This window comes from Aspergillus flavus, chromosome 2 (genome assembly GCF_009017415.1).
Source record: "Aspergillus flavus chromosome 2, complete sequence".
NCBI lineage: Eukaryota > Fungi > Ascomycota > Eurotiomycetes > Eurotiales > Aspergillaceae > Aspergillus > Aspergillus flavus.
In genome coordinates, this window is record NC_092409.1 from 4,030,181 (window position 1) to 4,044,482 (window position 14,302).

Here is a 14,302-nt window from a genome sequence, read left to right on the forward strand (position 1 = left end):
TCGGCAGTGCAGCTCCACTTGTGATTGTGACTTGTACCTATGAGTCCCGCCAAGGTTACGGTTACTAGGTACTCTGTAGATAGGCGGCGATCCTTGCGCGGATGTACATTGTAGGTACATGGATAGTATGTACTGTACATACCGTCATTTAGTAAGGCAACTAACTAACTTATCAGCCTAGCTCCCGAGACGGCCTTACATCATCCGCAGCGGCAATCAGCTCCACACCCTTGGATAGTGATAAGAGACACAAGGAGTTCTGAGTATGGTATTATAAGTGCAGTGAGTTGGGATGAAACAGAGAGATAGAGGGAATACTCCTATTTATCAATGAACGTATACAGACATACCCCAGCAGCGTTCCTGGCGGTATTGTAAAAGGGCCGTACCTTGGAGATCAAGTGATGAGACACCCGTGATGCAGGAACTCCACTTCAATCCAATGACGCATCGAGTTGCTCCCTGATTGGTTGATACGCAGGTCGCTCCGCAACCGGTCCGCATCACCTCACTTCCCTCCCCCAGACCTGGAGGTACCTCTCCCGTCCTTCTCTCCCTCTCCATCCCATCATCTATCCCTCTCCAGACCCTGATTGTATTTCATCATTCCTATCGTCCCATATTAATAGAGTATTGCTAGTTTTCTTTTGATTTCGTCTGTTGAGGTGCTGCTTTTTTGTCGCCGTTGTCGCCCACCATGAAGTCGACCTTGGTTACGGCCTCTGTGCTGTTGGGCTGTGCTTCCGCCGAGGTTCACAAGCTGAAGCTCAACAAGGTGCCCGTGTCCGAGCAATTTGTGAGTAGACCTTACTATTCCGGCCATGAAAATATTCATCTACCCATCTGAAAGCTTGTCGGGACGAATTTCTGACTAAATCGTATCCAGAACTTGCACAACATCGACACCCATGTGCAGGCTCTCGGCCAGAAGTACATGGGAATCCGTCCCAACATCAAGCAAGATCTTCTCAATGAGAACCCGATTAACGATATGGGACGTCATGATGTCCTTGTTGACAACTTCCTGAATGCACAATGTACGAAACCCTAGTAATACTTGAAGGGGGGCTCCAACTTACGCGTAGATTCTCTAAAGACTTCTCCGAAATCGAGATCGGTACTCCTCCACAGAAGTTCAAGGTGGTCCTTGACACTGGCAGCTCAAACCTATGGGTGCCCTCTTCGGAGTGTGGTTCTATCGCCTGCTATTTGCATAACAAGTACGACTCATCCTCGTCCTCCACGTACCAGAAGAATGGCAGCGAATTTGCCATCAAGTACGGCTCTGGTAGCCTGAGTGGTTTTGTTTCTCAGGATACTCTCAAGATCGGTGACCTGAAGGTGAAGGATCAGCTGTTCGCCGAGGCTACTAGTGAGCCCGGCCTTGCTTTTGCCTTTGGCCGCTTTGATGGTATCCTTGGGTTGGGATTTGACACAATTTCCGTCAACAAGATTCCTCCACCCTTCTATAGCATGCTCGACCAGGGCCTCCTCGACGAGCCAGTCTTTGCTTTCTACCTTGGAGACACTAACAAGGAAGGTGATGACTCCGTAGCGACATTCGGCGGTGTTGACAAGGATCACTACACCGGCGAGTTGGTCAAGATTCCCCTTCGCCGCAAGGCCTACTGGGAGGTTGACCTTGATGCTATCGCCCTTGGCGATAGCGTTGCTGAACTCGATAACACCGGTGTCATTCTGGATACCGGCACTTCCCTTATCGCCTTGCCCACCACCCTTGCCGAGCTTATGTAAGTCAAGCCAGTGTACTGTGCATGTCTGTCATACTCTTACTAACTATTCTGAAGTAACAAGGAAATCGGTGCCAAGAAGGGCTTCACCGGCCAATACTCGGTTGACTGTGACAAACGCGATTCCTTGCCTGACCTCACCTTCACCCTGAGCGGATACAACTTCACCATTGGTCCCTACGACTACACTCTTGAAGTCCAGGGATCTTGCATCAGCGCCTTCATGGGCATGGACTTCCCTGAACCCGTTGGCCCCTTGGCCATCCTGGGTGACGCGTTCCTCAGGAAGTGGTACAGTGTGTACGACCTCGGCAACGGTGCTGTTGGCCTGGCCAAGGCTAAGTAACCAAGTGATCTACCATGCTATGTTTTTATTGGTTGCTTGTGTATGTGAGACAATGGTACATGATAGCCTGCCTCGGTAGTTGGTTGGCCTTTTTCTGTTACGGGAAATCGGCAAAGCCTTGTTTTCGCTTATGACCTCTATCCTGTTTGTTATTGATATTTTGTGTGACTCAGTGAGCCACTGGCTATGCTCTAATGACATTCATTGGATGCCGATAGTTCTATATACATTGCGATTTTAACGCGTATCTTTGATCTATCGGTACAATGATTCCCTACTAAAGGTAGCCCAACTAGACAACTATGCCTACGACCTCTCTACATTCTTCATAGCTCCGTGTGGAGTCCGTCTCATACAACCTCGAGCAACCTGCAGTTCTTTGGTTAACACAGACCACACCTTAAAACGGCACGATCCATTCGAATAGACAAGCCCTCTTAATATTTGAATTCTGTATAACTAAACGGACGCTTCTATAATAGCTCTAAGACTATAAGGACGAAGCGAAACTCTTGTTAAAACCATGCAGGGCTCCGAGCCACCAATAATATGATAGCGAATAAACTATCTCAGCTCCATCACGATAACCGAGAAGTTGTCTGATTTGTCATAGGTATGTACCTCTGCCACACGTAGATCTGACTGTTCAGCAAGCAGCTTCCCACTGCTCCTTTGAGCGCTCCTTTCCGCCCATGGAGACCATCAACGATAGATCAGCCAGTGTCGCTTGCCAAGGTACGTTGGTCCCCGGCAAGACCATTTCATCGATGAGGATCTGCGAATCGTGGGCCATTACGGTGCGTAGGTTCTTGAGGATTTTGATACCTTGGGCGTCAGGATAGTCGTGAAGGATTCTACGGAGGTAGTAGAATTTGGCACCTTGGGTGTTTATTTTCATGTCAGCCGATGACGGTAGGATACCGGGGTAGTTGTGCTGAGTATAGATGTAGGATTTGCCTTTAACGATCTGTGTCTGGAAGATGTCATGTACCATGGTTTCTACTCCGTCGATTTTAGGGAGCTGATCTACTGCTTGTGGTAGGTCCTGGAGGGTGAGCCATCCGCTGAGATTTGGGTATTTCTTTATGAGTTGGATGCATTGATGGCCGTGGCCGCCGCCCACGTCGACAAGAAATGGTCTGCGCGATTCCTGAGGCGGTTGGATTATAGCGCAAGCTTCCTTTTCGAAATGACTGAACCCAACTGTCCAGTCGGTTGATTCGAGTGCAGTCATTACGTGCTGTAGGTTATTGAACCGTTCCGGGTGTTGAGCAAGTCACGCAAAGCACGTAAGGTCGGTACTGAAGGCCTCCTGGAAAGGCGTATTGGTGTTGCTGGTGATCTCCTGATAGTGCGTCTCTGCGAAGAAGCTGGGGAATTCCTGAATGGCTGGACCACAATTGTCGAAGCTGTGAAGTCATCAGCGGAGATTCATATATTGACATGTATTGGTGGAGGAGATACACACGCATGGCAAATGAAGGCTTCGGCCATCTGACTTGCCAGAGTGTGAGTCGCTCTATTTGCTGTGAACTTCCCATGGTCTGCTTCTGTTATGAGCCCATCCGACGCAAGGTAGCTAAGTATAGATACTAAATGTCACAGGAAGTAGTAGTCAGATATGGCATGTCGCGATCAAGGGCCTGAAGCTTTGCAATGACATCTTGCCGAATAATTCAAGACTCGCACCGGATTTTCTGGGCAATTTGGTCCACCTGCAGGGGTGTCTCGCTTTGGGAGAGTGACCGGAATAAACCTGATTCGATACCGAGACGAACGGCGGCAATCTGCAAGTGCTGGAAAAACGTAAGTCTGGTAAGGACAACATAGTGAAAGTCATATGTTTAGTATAGTGCCGACTATACGGAATCAAGCTTACGCCGTTGAAAATGCCCATGAGCATGTCCTTGGGCATCTCCAATTCTAACAGAAGTTGACGGAGAGCATCGCGGATCTTAGCTTGGTCTGCCCCATCGGCTTCTCCAGCTAGAGATTGGGCTTGGGCGATGATTGACTCCATTTGAACCTGAAGATAGGACAAGCAGAATAAATTGGGAATTGGTATATTTTATCCAAGATCCAGATGTCTTGTGCTTCACGGTGGAGTTGAAGCTCTGTGATTGGCCAACGATGATATACAGTGCCGCAGTTCAAAGCTGTCTTCCTGGAGCTGCCTATGCAGGCAGTCAAAGTACGGTCATGTGGCCTGACACCATTGTAGAGTCAGCGGGAAGGTCTCCCGGCTCTCAACGCGTGCCTCGTTCAAGCCCTAATCTCAATCTAAGCTTATGAGACTGTTCTGCTTTCATGACGTGAAATTTGATTTTAAGGAAACCTGGCGGGTGGATTGCACTGAAAGATCGATTTATATCCAGCTACTAATCAGTTGTTGTTCCACTACACGAGCGACTACAAGACCGGTTATGAGCATGTCCATTGCCAAGATCGTCAACAACAGGCTGTTTCTGAGTCATCAAAGCATGCTTTTGAGTTGTTCAAGTCTTGACTAAAGGGTATTGTGGCTTTGGCTGCATGAACCAGTAGTATATGCTGACCGAAGAAGGGTAAGTAAAGGTGTACGCATGTCCACTTTCTTATATAAGAGAGGGTCTCGCCCCCCCTGCACGGGCTCCCGAACATCCATAACAAAAGTGCGGGTCTTGGCAACCAAACCTTGTTTCTTTCTGCTTTCCCGGCCAAACGGTTCAAACTGCTTTTCCCTCTCTTTCATCATCAACCGTTCAACTCTCACACGATCCAACAACTAACTGCTTCATCCTCGCTCAATCCCCACCTCTTAGTTTCCCAACTTTTTATTTCTCCGCACTGTTGCGGAGCATCTGCCGATAGTCTCTATATCCTTTGTAGATATTCCCTTTGTCCTTGTTCTCCGTCGCGTCACCTTGCCGCGATCGACCTAAGCTACCTGAATACACATCCCACCCCGCTAAGTGGAACATTTTCCTGTCGCTTTACCTGTCAGTCGTCGGCTTTATACACCCTCGAATCTGAGCTAGGGCCGGTTCAAGCCTATTCTCGTCGGTTTTCCAATCCGCCGTCGGGCGCGTCGGGCATGGCGCCATAGCTACTGGAACCGGGTCTCTGCTCGCAATTCATGCATATTACCCCATTGTCAATTGCTATTGTCAATAGAGGTAGGGTCATCAAGCATTAAATCATTCAAAGAAAGAGAAACGAGCCAAGTCGTACAGGAGCATGCTTCTTCGGTTACCGCCCAGCCTCCACTACCCGATCACCGTAACGTCGCTGCTGAAACAGCCCGGCGACTCGGTGGAGAGGGACGAGGCGCTGTTCTGGTATGTCTACCAGACGACCGTCACCGAGGGTGATGGGCTGGGCAATAAGATTGAGGTCAAACGCAAGTTCCCGACCAAGTTTGAGTCGACTGTTGATGGCGAGGTGGTCCAATGGAAGATTGCAAAGGGGGATATCATCGATGAACCGTAAGTTCTATCGCCTTGTTGCACAACTTCCTGACGAGGGGGTTACATGGTTGCGATTGTTAACTTGAGGACAGTGTGGAGGTCATCGAGATTGATGAGCCATGTGCTCACGAAGTTCAGTTTGGGGGCCTCTGTGCGGAGTGCGGCAAGGATATGACCGAGTAAGTAGAAAAGATATCATATACGGCACTATAGTTCTCTACTGCAGAAGCACTAACCCTGCCATCTCCTACAGATCTACATACAATACGGAAGTGACGGATTCGATGCGCGCAACGATTCAGATGGTCCATGATAACACTGCACTAACCGTGAGCGAGAAGGAGGCTGCGCGGGTGGAGGAAGATGCGAAACGCAGGCTACTGTCAAATAGAAAACTTTCTCTGGTGGTGGATCTTGACCAGACGATCATCCATGCCACCGTCGATCCAACTGTTGGAGAGTGGATGGAAGACAAGGATAACCCAAACCACCAAGCGCTAAGCGATGTTCGAGCATTCCAATTGGTAGATGATGGCCCGGGAATGCGCGGTTGCTGGTACTATGTCAAGTTACGACCAGGTTTAGAGTCATTCTTGCAGAACGTCTCAGAGCTCTTTGAATTGCATATCTACACCATGGGTACCCGAGCATATGCGCAACACATTGCAAGTATCATAGATCCAGACCGAAAGCTGTTCGGCGATCGCATCCTCAGTCGTGATGAGAGTGGAAGCTTGACGGCTAAGAATCTCCATCGTTTGTTCCCGGTGGACACGAAGATGGTTGTTATCATCGACGACCGTGGTGACGTTTGGCGGTGGAGCCCTAATCTTATCAAGGTTTCGCCGTACGACTTTTTCGTTGGCATCGGGGATATCAACTCGAGTTTTTTGCCAAAGAAACAGGAGCTGGGGGCAGTCGGCAAATCTGGGGAGAAGGTAGGGACGAGGCACACAAAACCTCCTCCGCTAGAACATCATGTCAACGGCACAACAGCGAAACCAGAGGGAGAAGTGTCAGCGTTAGAACAGCTTGTGACCATGGGTGGCGGAGACAACCCGAGACTACTGCAAGAACAGACTGATGCGCAGGAAGAGACAATAATGCACCAGGTGGAAGACCGCCCTCTGCTGCAGAAACAGAAGGAACTAGACGCTGAGGAAGATTCTGCAGAGAGTATTGATTCCTCTTCTAGCATGGATGAGTCGCAAGACTCAAGCAAACATCGACATCATCTGCTGGAGGATAATGATCGGGAACTCTTCCAGTTGGAAGAGCGTCTCGAGCAGGTGCATAAACAGTTCTTTGAGGAGTATGATTTGAGGCGAACGAGGGGGTTGGGTGGAAGAGTGGCAGCTCTGAGAGGCGAGAAGACGCCTTCGAAAGACAAGGACGTTGATCTAAAACTGGTGCCTGATATCAAGGATATCATGCCGCAGATCAAGCGCCAGATCCTCGGCGGGGTGATTCTGGTATTTTCCGGAGTGCTTCCGCTCGGAACAGATACCCAGAACGCCGATATTTCCCTATGGGCGAAGAGTTTTGGAGCTGTTATTTCTCAAAAGATCAATGTGAAGACGACCCATCTGGTGGCTGGCCGTAACCGCACCGCAAAGGTTCGGGAAGCGACGCGGTACACGAATGTCAAGATCGTCACAACCCAGTGGCTCTTGGACTGCCTGACGCAATGGAAATGGCTGGACGAGGAGCCGTATTTACTTCCTGTACACCCTGACGACCGAGGAGAGCCAATCTCGCCTGGCTCTAAGGAGATGGAAAGCGGATGGCTTTCGTCATCTGAAGACACGGGAGATTTTCTGACCGAGGAAGAAGATGCTTCAGAATCCACAGAAGACCTTCTCAAGTCCACCGGCCTCGACGAGCATTCGCCGATTGGTTACGACGAAGACCAGCAAGCCGCTGTCCACGAGGAACTAAAAGAGTTCCTTGGCAGTGACGATGAAAGCGAAAGCGACAGTGAAGTATCGTCCTGGGCTGAGGAGGCGACACCCAACAAGAAACGTAAGCGTGAAGAAGGCTCAGAAGGCGGGGACGATGAAGAAAGTCAAGAGGAAGGCGATCAGCCAGGCTCGCGCCTATCCCAGCGTATCAAGCGTTCCTACGAGCGGAGCACAGGACTGAAAGAGGTCGCGACTGCGGCTACCGACGATCCCGCTCAGGAGTCGCATGTGGCTACGGAATCCAATGATGAAAGTGCACAAAAAGAATCAGATGAGCCTGCATCTCAAGACCTAAATGCCAATCTTCCCGAAGACCCCGCGGAGGACGACGACGAACTCGAGCGGGAGATGATGGCTGCTTTCGAGGATGGCGACTATGACGCCAAAGCGGAAGAGGACATTGCGGCGGAAAACGGTTGATCTGTTTCTTTTATGTTAGTTTCTGCTCGACTTCTCCTTCACCTGTTCATATTGGGGCGTTGAGGTGTATGTGACGATGCCGTAGCTGCTTGCGGGCAGCACTATGTTGCTGTTGTTGATACCATTTGGTATCCCAGATTGGCTAAGGTTTATTATGCTTTCTCATTCCGTTGCAATTGGTGCGATGCAATGATGGCATAGCGATGGCGTTGGGTACCTGACTCACATCTGATTGACTGTCTGATAAGTTGTTCATAGTTCTGTCTCTATAGTATCAAGGACAAAAAAAGGAATCTCAAATTTTGGATATCATATACCATACAACGCCCATATCTTCATACATACAGAATCGATCAGAAACCATCGCATAATTAGTCATCAACATCATATCCGGTCATAGAAACACAACGAAAAACAAAAAAGACCAAGAAAATCAATCATATACATCGCGATTAACCTGCCACGACATGATCATCATCCAAAGGAAGAAGATGGTATTCACCAGCTCAAACGCAAAAGCTGTCTTCCAGCAATCACCTACCAACCGTATTAGCATGCCGACGAGAATAACCAATTAAACATGTAGTCTAGAAAAAAAGGACGAGAAAGAAAAGAAAGAAAAAAACTCACAAATAGTCTTCTGGGTCAACCAAGCCAAGGTCTGCATATTATTCCCCCCGGCGCGATTATCAACAATATAGATCTGACAATTATCATCGACGTTCCCGACCACGCCGTACAACTGCAACGAGGTCTCAATCAACCCCGTCAACCAGAGGACGAAGAGGATGAAACTGCCCAGCATGATAATGCCGGGGAGCAGGAAACGCTGGGCGGCGAGGATGAGAATGAGAATGATGAAGAAGATGCCGAGGGCGCCGGAGACGACCATGAATGGGAAGAGCCTTTTGTCTTTGGTATTAGCATATAATGATCCATTTCTTTTGTGCTTTCAAAACAACATGGAAGATTGTGATAGAGAAGGAAGAAGCAGGAGAAATATGTACTTACCATGGAGTCCCGAGACGCATCTCAGATTGTACAGACATAAGCCAGGCAAAGATGCCCATACAGATAGCGGAAGCCGATAAGACGATGAGGATCCAGATGTTGAGTTGGAGTTCGGGCCAGTGATAGCGTCTGCGACGGTAGACGACGGCCATGTTTGCTTGCTTCCTTGCCCTATCGGGACGGTTTTGATGCTGTGGGTTTGTATACGAAGCAGTAGGGGCGGGGAAAATTGAATATGTGGGAAGATGTAATATGTATGTGAAAATCAATGATCGTTCTCGTCGGGAATGTGATTTATTTCAAACCCGGCCTGTCTCTCTGCATGTACATGTATATATACGATCCCCGCAGGATAGATTTGTATAGGCTGGTTGAGTCAGGGACTACACTTGCGGGGAGGAACGAAAGTGCGGTCACTCCTTTCCACCGCAACAACTGGAGTCGGGCAGAAGACAAGGCGACTCAATTGGTGGCGAAAGTGCAGATGCAAGAATGAAGCGCAGAAAGACAGCGCATCAGCGCCGTAATGGCGTTGGGCTGTTGTTTCGGGGTTCCTTGCGATTGGACTGGCGCGGCGAGTCGAGGACCACTGTTATGTAAGCGGTGAGAGATTCATCGTTCTGGATGTCTTTGGAATTCTTTATTTAGACAAGAGAGTACATAGGAACTGAAAGAAGAGAAATCTATCATCAGATGGAAGGGAAGGTGGAGCATTTGATGTAAAATGAGGTGGCAGGTGGAAATTGCGGTGGCAGGGGATTTGATATCCATCAACCCTAATTTTAGCTGCCTTCTTTTTTCTACTAATTGCACCAACTCATGTCTTGAAATCGTTTCAATGTCATTGTACATATCCTAAAGCCGTGCGGTCATGTCTAAACATAATGTAATAAGAAAAAAAAAAAAAAAACATATAATAAATAAGAAAATTCCCATCCGATCGCCATCTACCCGTCTATAAGTCTACATCAGCTCACAGGAGGGTGTCACCCAGTGCACTGCGCACTAACGAGCAACCGGTCCGAATGGTTTCGGAGGCGCCTACCGACTCCAAGCTGGGGTTGACCTCCACCAAGTCCATGGCGACCAGGTTGCCCGTCTCATGCACACACTCGCAGATGAAATCACCCTCACGAAGAGTCAGACCGCCACGCACGGGAGTGCCGGTGCTGGGAGCCCACTGCGGATCCAGAGCATCGACGTCGAATGAAAGGTGAATAGGGGTATCGTTTCCGATGTGGGCCAGAGCCATCTCAACCACACGGCCAATACCGTACCTGTTGGAGGTTAGCTTCGGCTGCTTTCCTTGTGCTACGAGAGGAAAGAAAGACTCACCGGTCAATGTCGTGCATGCTGAACGCCTTAATGCCATGCTCCCGAAGGATTTGCTTCTCGCCGCGATCAACATCGCGCAGACCAATGTAGACCAGCTTACGGGTGCTGACGATGTGCTCATCCTGCAACCAGCCGAAGATGTCCTTCTGCTCCTCGCGGGCCAAGCGCGTCAAGAACGCCATGGGCATACCGTGGATGTTTCCACTAGGGCTCATCTCCGGAATGTTGATATCGGCGTGCGCATCAACCCAGATGACGGCCAGCTCCCGACCCAGGCGTTCGCGGGTAGCCTTGGCTGAGCCGGAGATGGATCCGATGGCGATCGAGTGATCACCTCCCAGTGTCAAGACCATCTGACCCTGCTTGGCTTTCTCGTAGACCTGTGCGCTCAGCGCTTCGGTCACGGCGCTCACAGCGCGCGGCTTCTTCATGCCGCGGTGGTCGGGATCTTCGGCGGGGATCTGGTTTTCGTAGTAGTGGACGGTGCCGTCATAGTCGAGGGTGTAGCCAAGGTCGTCGCGGAGTTGATCGAGGAGGCCAGCCTCGACCAGGGCCATGGGGGCAGCCTCAACTCCAAGTTTGCACTGTGTCAGTTAAAAAGTCCGGTTAGCGATGATCTTGTGATCTCAGTGATCGACACCCGCGTGTGGGAGGATCGTCCTACCTGGCCGCCATTGAAGCCGACTGCTACCACACCCAGATTTCCGGGCTTGGACAGGAAGCGTTGTGTGATGGTGGAGGGTTGAGTCATGGTGAAAGGGAAGAATTGGAGAGTGGATGAGAGAGTGAGGAGGGGATCGGAGAGTCTTGATCTGATAGAGGGGGAGAAAAAGATTCTAGAAACGGACTAAAAAGATAAGATCTTGCAAGTGGGGAATCTTCCGAAGGGTTGCAACCACCAGAAGAACAGGACCAAAGAGATGCGATGAGAGTCTCCAGGAATCGATTGTATGACAATTGAAAAAGAATACAAAAATGAAGTCCTCCGACAGGGGAATTGAGGTCCTTTAAGTAGGGGAGACATCGTGGGGCGCCGTCAGCGGCATTCCTTGGAGGATCGCTAAGACCTGCTTTTAGGGATCGAGGGCTTCCCCTAAGTACAGGTCCAGGAGAGATGCCCGCGACGGCGTCGCCATCCCACTCCACCCCCAAATTTTTATTAGCAATTTATTGTGATAGCCGGGAGATAGACGCGATATTTACTATTTACAAAGAAAGTGCAGGAAAACGAACGGGTATCATTATGGCTATGACGTTGTCTATACAATACATTCCGTGAAGGAATAATTATCTACGAATACACTCAACAGGCTACCCCAGAATCAGTTCCCGGAGGATCGCATCGGCCTTGGGCGCTTCTACTCGGCCCTTTTCACCCATGCGCATCATCTGTCCGACAAACCAGCCTAGTTTCCCTAACTGGTTTTTAGTCCGGATCTGCTCGACCATCTGCGGGTTCTGGCTGATTGCTGCCTCAGCCAACGCAACGTATTCCTCTCTGGAGAGAGGCCGGAGAAGTAGGTTCTCCTCTTCCAGTAACTGAGGAATCGCCCGAGTGTCTCCGTCGAATACCATGGCTAGCACCTGCTTGGCGGTAGGACCGGTGATCTGCTTTCGCTGGACGTGATCTATAATTTGAGCCAGCGATAGTGCCGAGACTCGTTCTGCATCCCAAGGCAGGTCCGCTTTAGTCAAAAGGCCCCCAAGCTCGTGGAGAACCCAATTACCGGCAACGCGTGCCAGACCCCCACGGCTCTTAGGATCCTGGTCTTGCTGCAGATCGCGCAGGATATCCACCACGTCCTGGTAGTACTCCAGCCGAGCTCCATCCTCTAGCTCAACCAGCGGCTTGGCGTCTTCAATCGAGAGGCCGTACTCTTTGCCCGTCAACAGCCCAATTAGCTCATCCGAGGAAGTCGGTAACGTGTTGGCCAGCTCCGACACAAGGTCAGCTCCGATAAGTAGCGGTGGTAGATCCGGATCTGGCATATACCGGTAGTCTACTTCGCCCTCCTTGCCTCGAAGTCTCCGTGTTTCCGTGCTCCCAATCGTCCAGCCACGGGTCTCACCCTCCACGACCCCACCACTTTCTAGCACAGCAATCTGGCGGTTCTTTTCTGCAATGATGGCATCCTCTACAGCCTTGAAGCTGCTCAAGTTCTTGATCTCCGTGCGCTGGCCGAGGCCACCGATCCCGCCATACTGATGCACACCCTCGGTATCGCCCCGCTGACGGATCGAGACATTCACATCGGCTCGGAGTCCTCCCAATTCCATACCGGTGGTGACTGCGCTACAGGATTGAAGGATTGCCTGAATCTTCCGGACGCACGCTGCAGCTGTCGCGGGTGTATGGATCTGGGGCATCGTAATGATTTCGACTAGGGGGTGGGATACGCGGTTGAAATCAAGAAGCTGCGTGGAGGGATGGTACTCCTGTGATTTGGCCGTGTCCTGTTCTAGCTGTACCTGCTTGATACCGATGCGAACGTGATCGCCATCTTCCGGCGCGATCCCATCGTAGCCGAACAAATCCACATAGCCGTTTCTCGCAAAAGGTTCTGCGAGGGTTAACCAACGGTCACGACACTGGAGAAATTCTATATTCACCATAGTATTGTGTAATCTGATATCCCGCTGGCTGGTCCTGATAGAAGTAATGTTTCCGATCGAATCGGCTCACGGGCTGGATATCACAGTTCAGAGCGAGTGCGGCGCGGAGGGCAGGTAGCAGTGTTGGAACTTGGAATTCCTAGAGCATTTCAGCTTCCACTGATTACCAAAAAAAATCTGATCTCGGAGACTAACCGGCTGGCTACCTGGGAAAGCCAGGTCAAAGAGAGCAACGTTTGAATTGGGTAGGTCGGTGGATGATGTCGAAGCACCTGGTCAAGCAGAGGTCAGATCCATGCTTGACATAAATAGGCTGTGATCGCACGTGAAAATAGTTTGGTCTCGGTATTCAGTTGCGCATGAATCTCAATGCCGACAGTGAGCTCCCATTTTTGTCGCGAAGCCTCCTCGCTCTCCCTTCTCTGACGCTTCTCGGCTTTTAAGGCCTTCGCATTTTGTTTGAGCTGCTTCCGGAGTGGTACACGGTCCTGCGACTCTGAAGCTGACGTTTGTAAACGCCGAACCGAACTAGATGGGCTCGTAAGGGTGGGCAGTCGAGAGCTATAGGGCCGGGGACATTGGCAACAAGGAAGAGAGCGGGCCGCTCGAGTCGATTGGCGCAGCCAGGGGCGGAGCATATGGGAAAGACGGAGGGTTTGATGAAATTGATAGAAGTGAAAACAGTAACCTTCTTTCGGAGAAGAGCGTGCTGAATAGTGACGGACAATTGATTTGAAGGGGGAAAAAAAAAAAAGATATGGTTGATCGGTAAGGAAGGCTCAAGTTGGCGATATCTTTTTACTATCCTTTTTGGGAGAAGGCGGAATTACCTCGGAGTTGCTTAGAATGTATTGTCTTTACCATACATACCCACCTGACTGCTTTACTTTTACTCGCCGTACACATCCTACTAGTCTTATTCCTCATACAATGGGATTATCACTTTCTTTTGAACATTTTCGGCAAGGAGACGTATCGTGACAAATGTCTTGCCGATAACGAGATCTCTGGGCACTCCAGGTCATTCAATTCACATACAAAATTCATGAGAATGAGGTAAGCCAATGCAGTGCAGCCAACACATCGGTTCTTGACACGACGAGTATGACGATGATGGATTATATATCCTTCTATCTTCTATACTTGAGCACCCCTCCTTCTATAAGGGAATCCCCCTCCCACGTCCATACTGTTCTCTTTTTTTTACTCGAACAAAATCCTCCAAAACTAAGAAGAGAGAAGTCAGTTCCATTCAATCTTTCTCTCCCTTACCGGATTGAGTTTGGACTCATCCGATGATCTTCATCCACATCGAATCCACATCCGCCAACCCCACCAAAAATAGAGTATGTGAAGTTTGGCTGACCGTCAAGTTGGAATTATTCTTTGCTTTCGGTTTAGTTCCTACGTGAGACTTTC

The 14,302-nt window shown here is 49.8% G+C and overlaps 7 protein-coding genes across 7 annotated transcripts; 2 read left to right on the forward strand and 5 right to left on the reverse strand.

Annotated features, from left to right (window-relative positions):
* Positions 1 to 697: 697 nt before the first annotated feature.
* F9C07_2500 (aspartyl protease) lies at positions 698 to 2,097 on the forward strand (the record flags this gene model as incomplete). Its single annotated transcript, XM_041289941.1, has 4 exons — positions 698 to 796; positions 887 to 1,037; positions 1,097 to 1,751; positions 1,809 to 2,097. 4 exons carry the CDS (start codon positions 698 to 700, stop codon positions 2,095 to 2,097), a joined length of 1,194 nt encoding a protein of 397 aa, XP_041143111.1.
* Positions 2,098 to 2,743: 646 nt separating this feature from the next.
* On the reverse strand, positions 2,744 to 3,331 carry F9C07_2226122 (S-adenosyl-L-methionine-dependent methyltransferase; the record flags this gene model as incomplete). The annotated part of the gene is made up of 1 exon (XM_041284831.1): positions 2,744 to 3,331. One exon carries the CDS (start codon positions 3,329 to 3,331, stop codon positions 2,744 to 2,746), a length of 588 nt encoding a protein of 195 aa, XP_041143112.1.
* A 42-nt stretch (positions 3,332 to 3,373) lies between these two features.
* F9C07_2226123 (uncharacterized protein) lies at positions 3,374 to 4,117 on the reverse strand (the record flags this gene model as incomplete). Its single annotated transcript, XM_041284832.1, has 4 exons — positions 3,374 to 3,506; positions 3,566 to 3,676; positions 3,787 to 3,893; positions 3,977 to 4,117. The coding sequence occupies 4 exons, from the start codon at positions 4,115 to 4,117 to the stop codon at positions 3,374 to 3,376; spliced, it is 492 nt and encodes a 163-aa protein (XP_041143113.1).
* Positions 4,118 to 4,687: 570 nt separating this feature from the next.
* F9C07_1273002 (TFIIF-interacting CTD phosphatase) lies at positions 4,688 to 8,318 on the forward strand. Its single transcript, XM_041289942.2, has 4 exons — positions 4,688 to 5,252; positions 5,310 to 5,561; positions 5,636 to 5,722; positions 5,797 to 8,318. Exons 2-4 carry the CDS (start codon positions 5,314 to 5,316, stop codon positions 7,922 to 7,924), a joined length of 2,463 nt encoding a protein of 820 aa, XP_041143114.1. The 5' UTR covers positions 4,688 to 5,252; positions 5,310 to 5,313; the 3' UTR covers positions 7,925 to 8,318.
* A 39-nt stretch (positions 8,319 to 8,357) lies between these two features.
* On the reverse strand, positions 8,358 to 9,087 carry F9C07_2496 (uncharacterized protein; the record flags this gene model as incomplete). The annotated part of the gene is made up of 3 exons (XM_041289950.1): positions 8,358 to 8,461; positions 8,555 to 8,829; positions 8,936 to 9,087. The coding sequence occupies 3 exons, from the start codon at positions 9,085 to 9,087 to the stop codon at positions 8,358 to 8,360; spliced, it is 531 nt and encodes a 176-aa protein (XP_041143115.1).
* Positions 9,088 to 9,908: 821 nt separating this feature from the next.
* Positions 9,909 to 11,021, reverse strand: F9C07_2495 (putative arginase; the record flags this gene model as incomplete). The annotated part of the gene is made up of 3 exons (XM_041289951.1): positions 9,909 to 10,212; positions 10,271 to 10,854; positions 10,935 to 11,021. 3 exons carry the CDS (start codon positions 11,019 to 11,021, stop codon positions 9,909 to 9,911), a joined length of 975 nt encoding a protein of 324 aa, XP_041143116.1.
* A 560-nt stretch (positions 11,022 to 11,581) lies between these two features.
* Positions 11,582 to 13,521, reverse strand: F9C07_2494 (Asp-tRNAAsn/Glu-tRNAGln amidotransferase B subunit; the record flags this gene model as incomplete). Its single annotated transcript, XM_041289952.1, has 4 exons — positions 11,582 to 12,831; positions 12,881 to 13,022; positions 13,079 to 13,155; positions 13,209 to 13,521. 4 exons carry the CDS (start codon positions 13,519 to 13,521, stop codon positions 11,582 to 11,584), a joined length of 1,782 nt encoding a protein of 593 aa, XP_041143117.1.
* Positions 13,522 to 14,302: the final 781 nt, after the last annotated feature.

What these genes read in the sequence shown, in the direction of transcription:
- F9C07_1273002 (XM_041289942.2), top strand. Translation starts at nt 5,314, where the DNA reads ATGCTTCTTCGGTTACCGCCCAGCCTCCACTACCCGATCACCGTAACG. An exon ending in GGGGATATCATCGATGAACC is followed by an intron (nt 5,562 to 5,635) that starts GTAAGTTCTATC and finishes ACTTGAGGACAG; the next exon opens with TGTGGAGGTCATCGAGATTG. An exon ending in TGCGGCAAGGATATGACCGA is followed by an intron (nt 5,723 to 5,796) that starts GTAAGTAGAAAA and finishes CATCTCCTACAG; the next exon opens with ATCTACATACAATACGGAAG.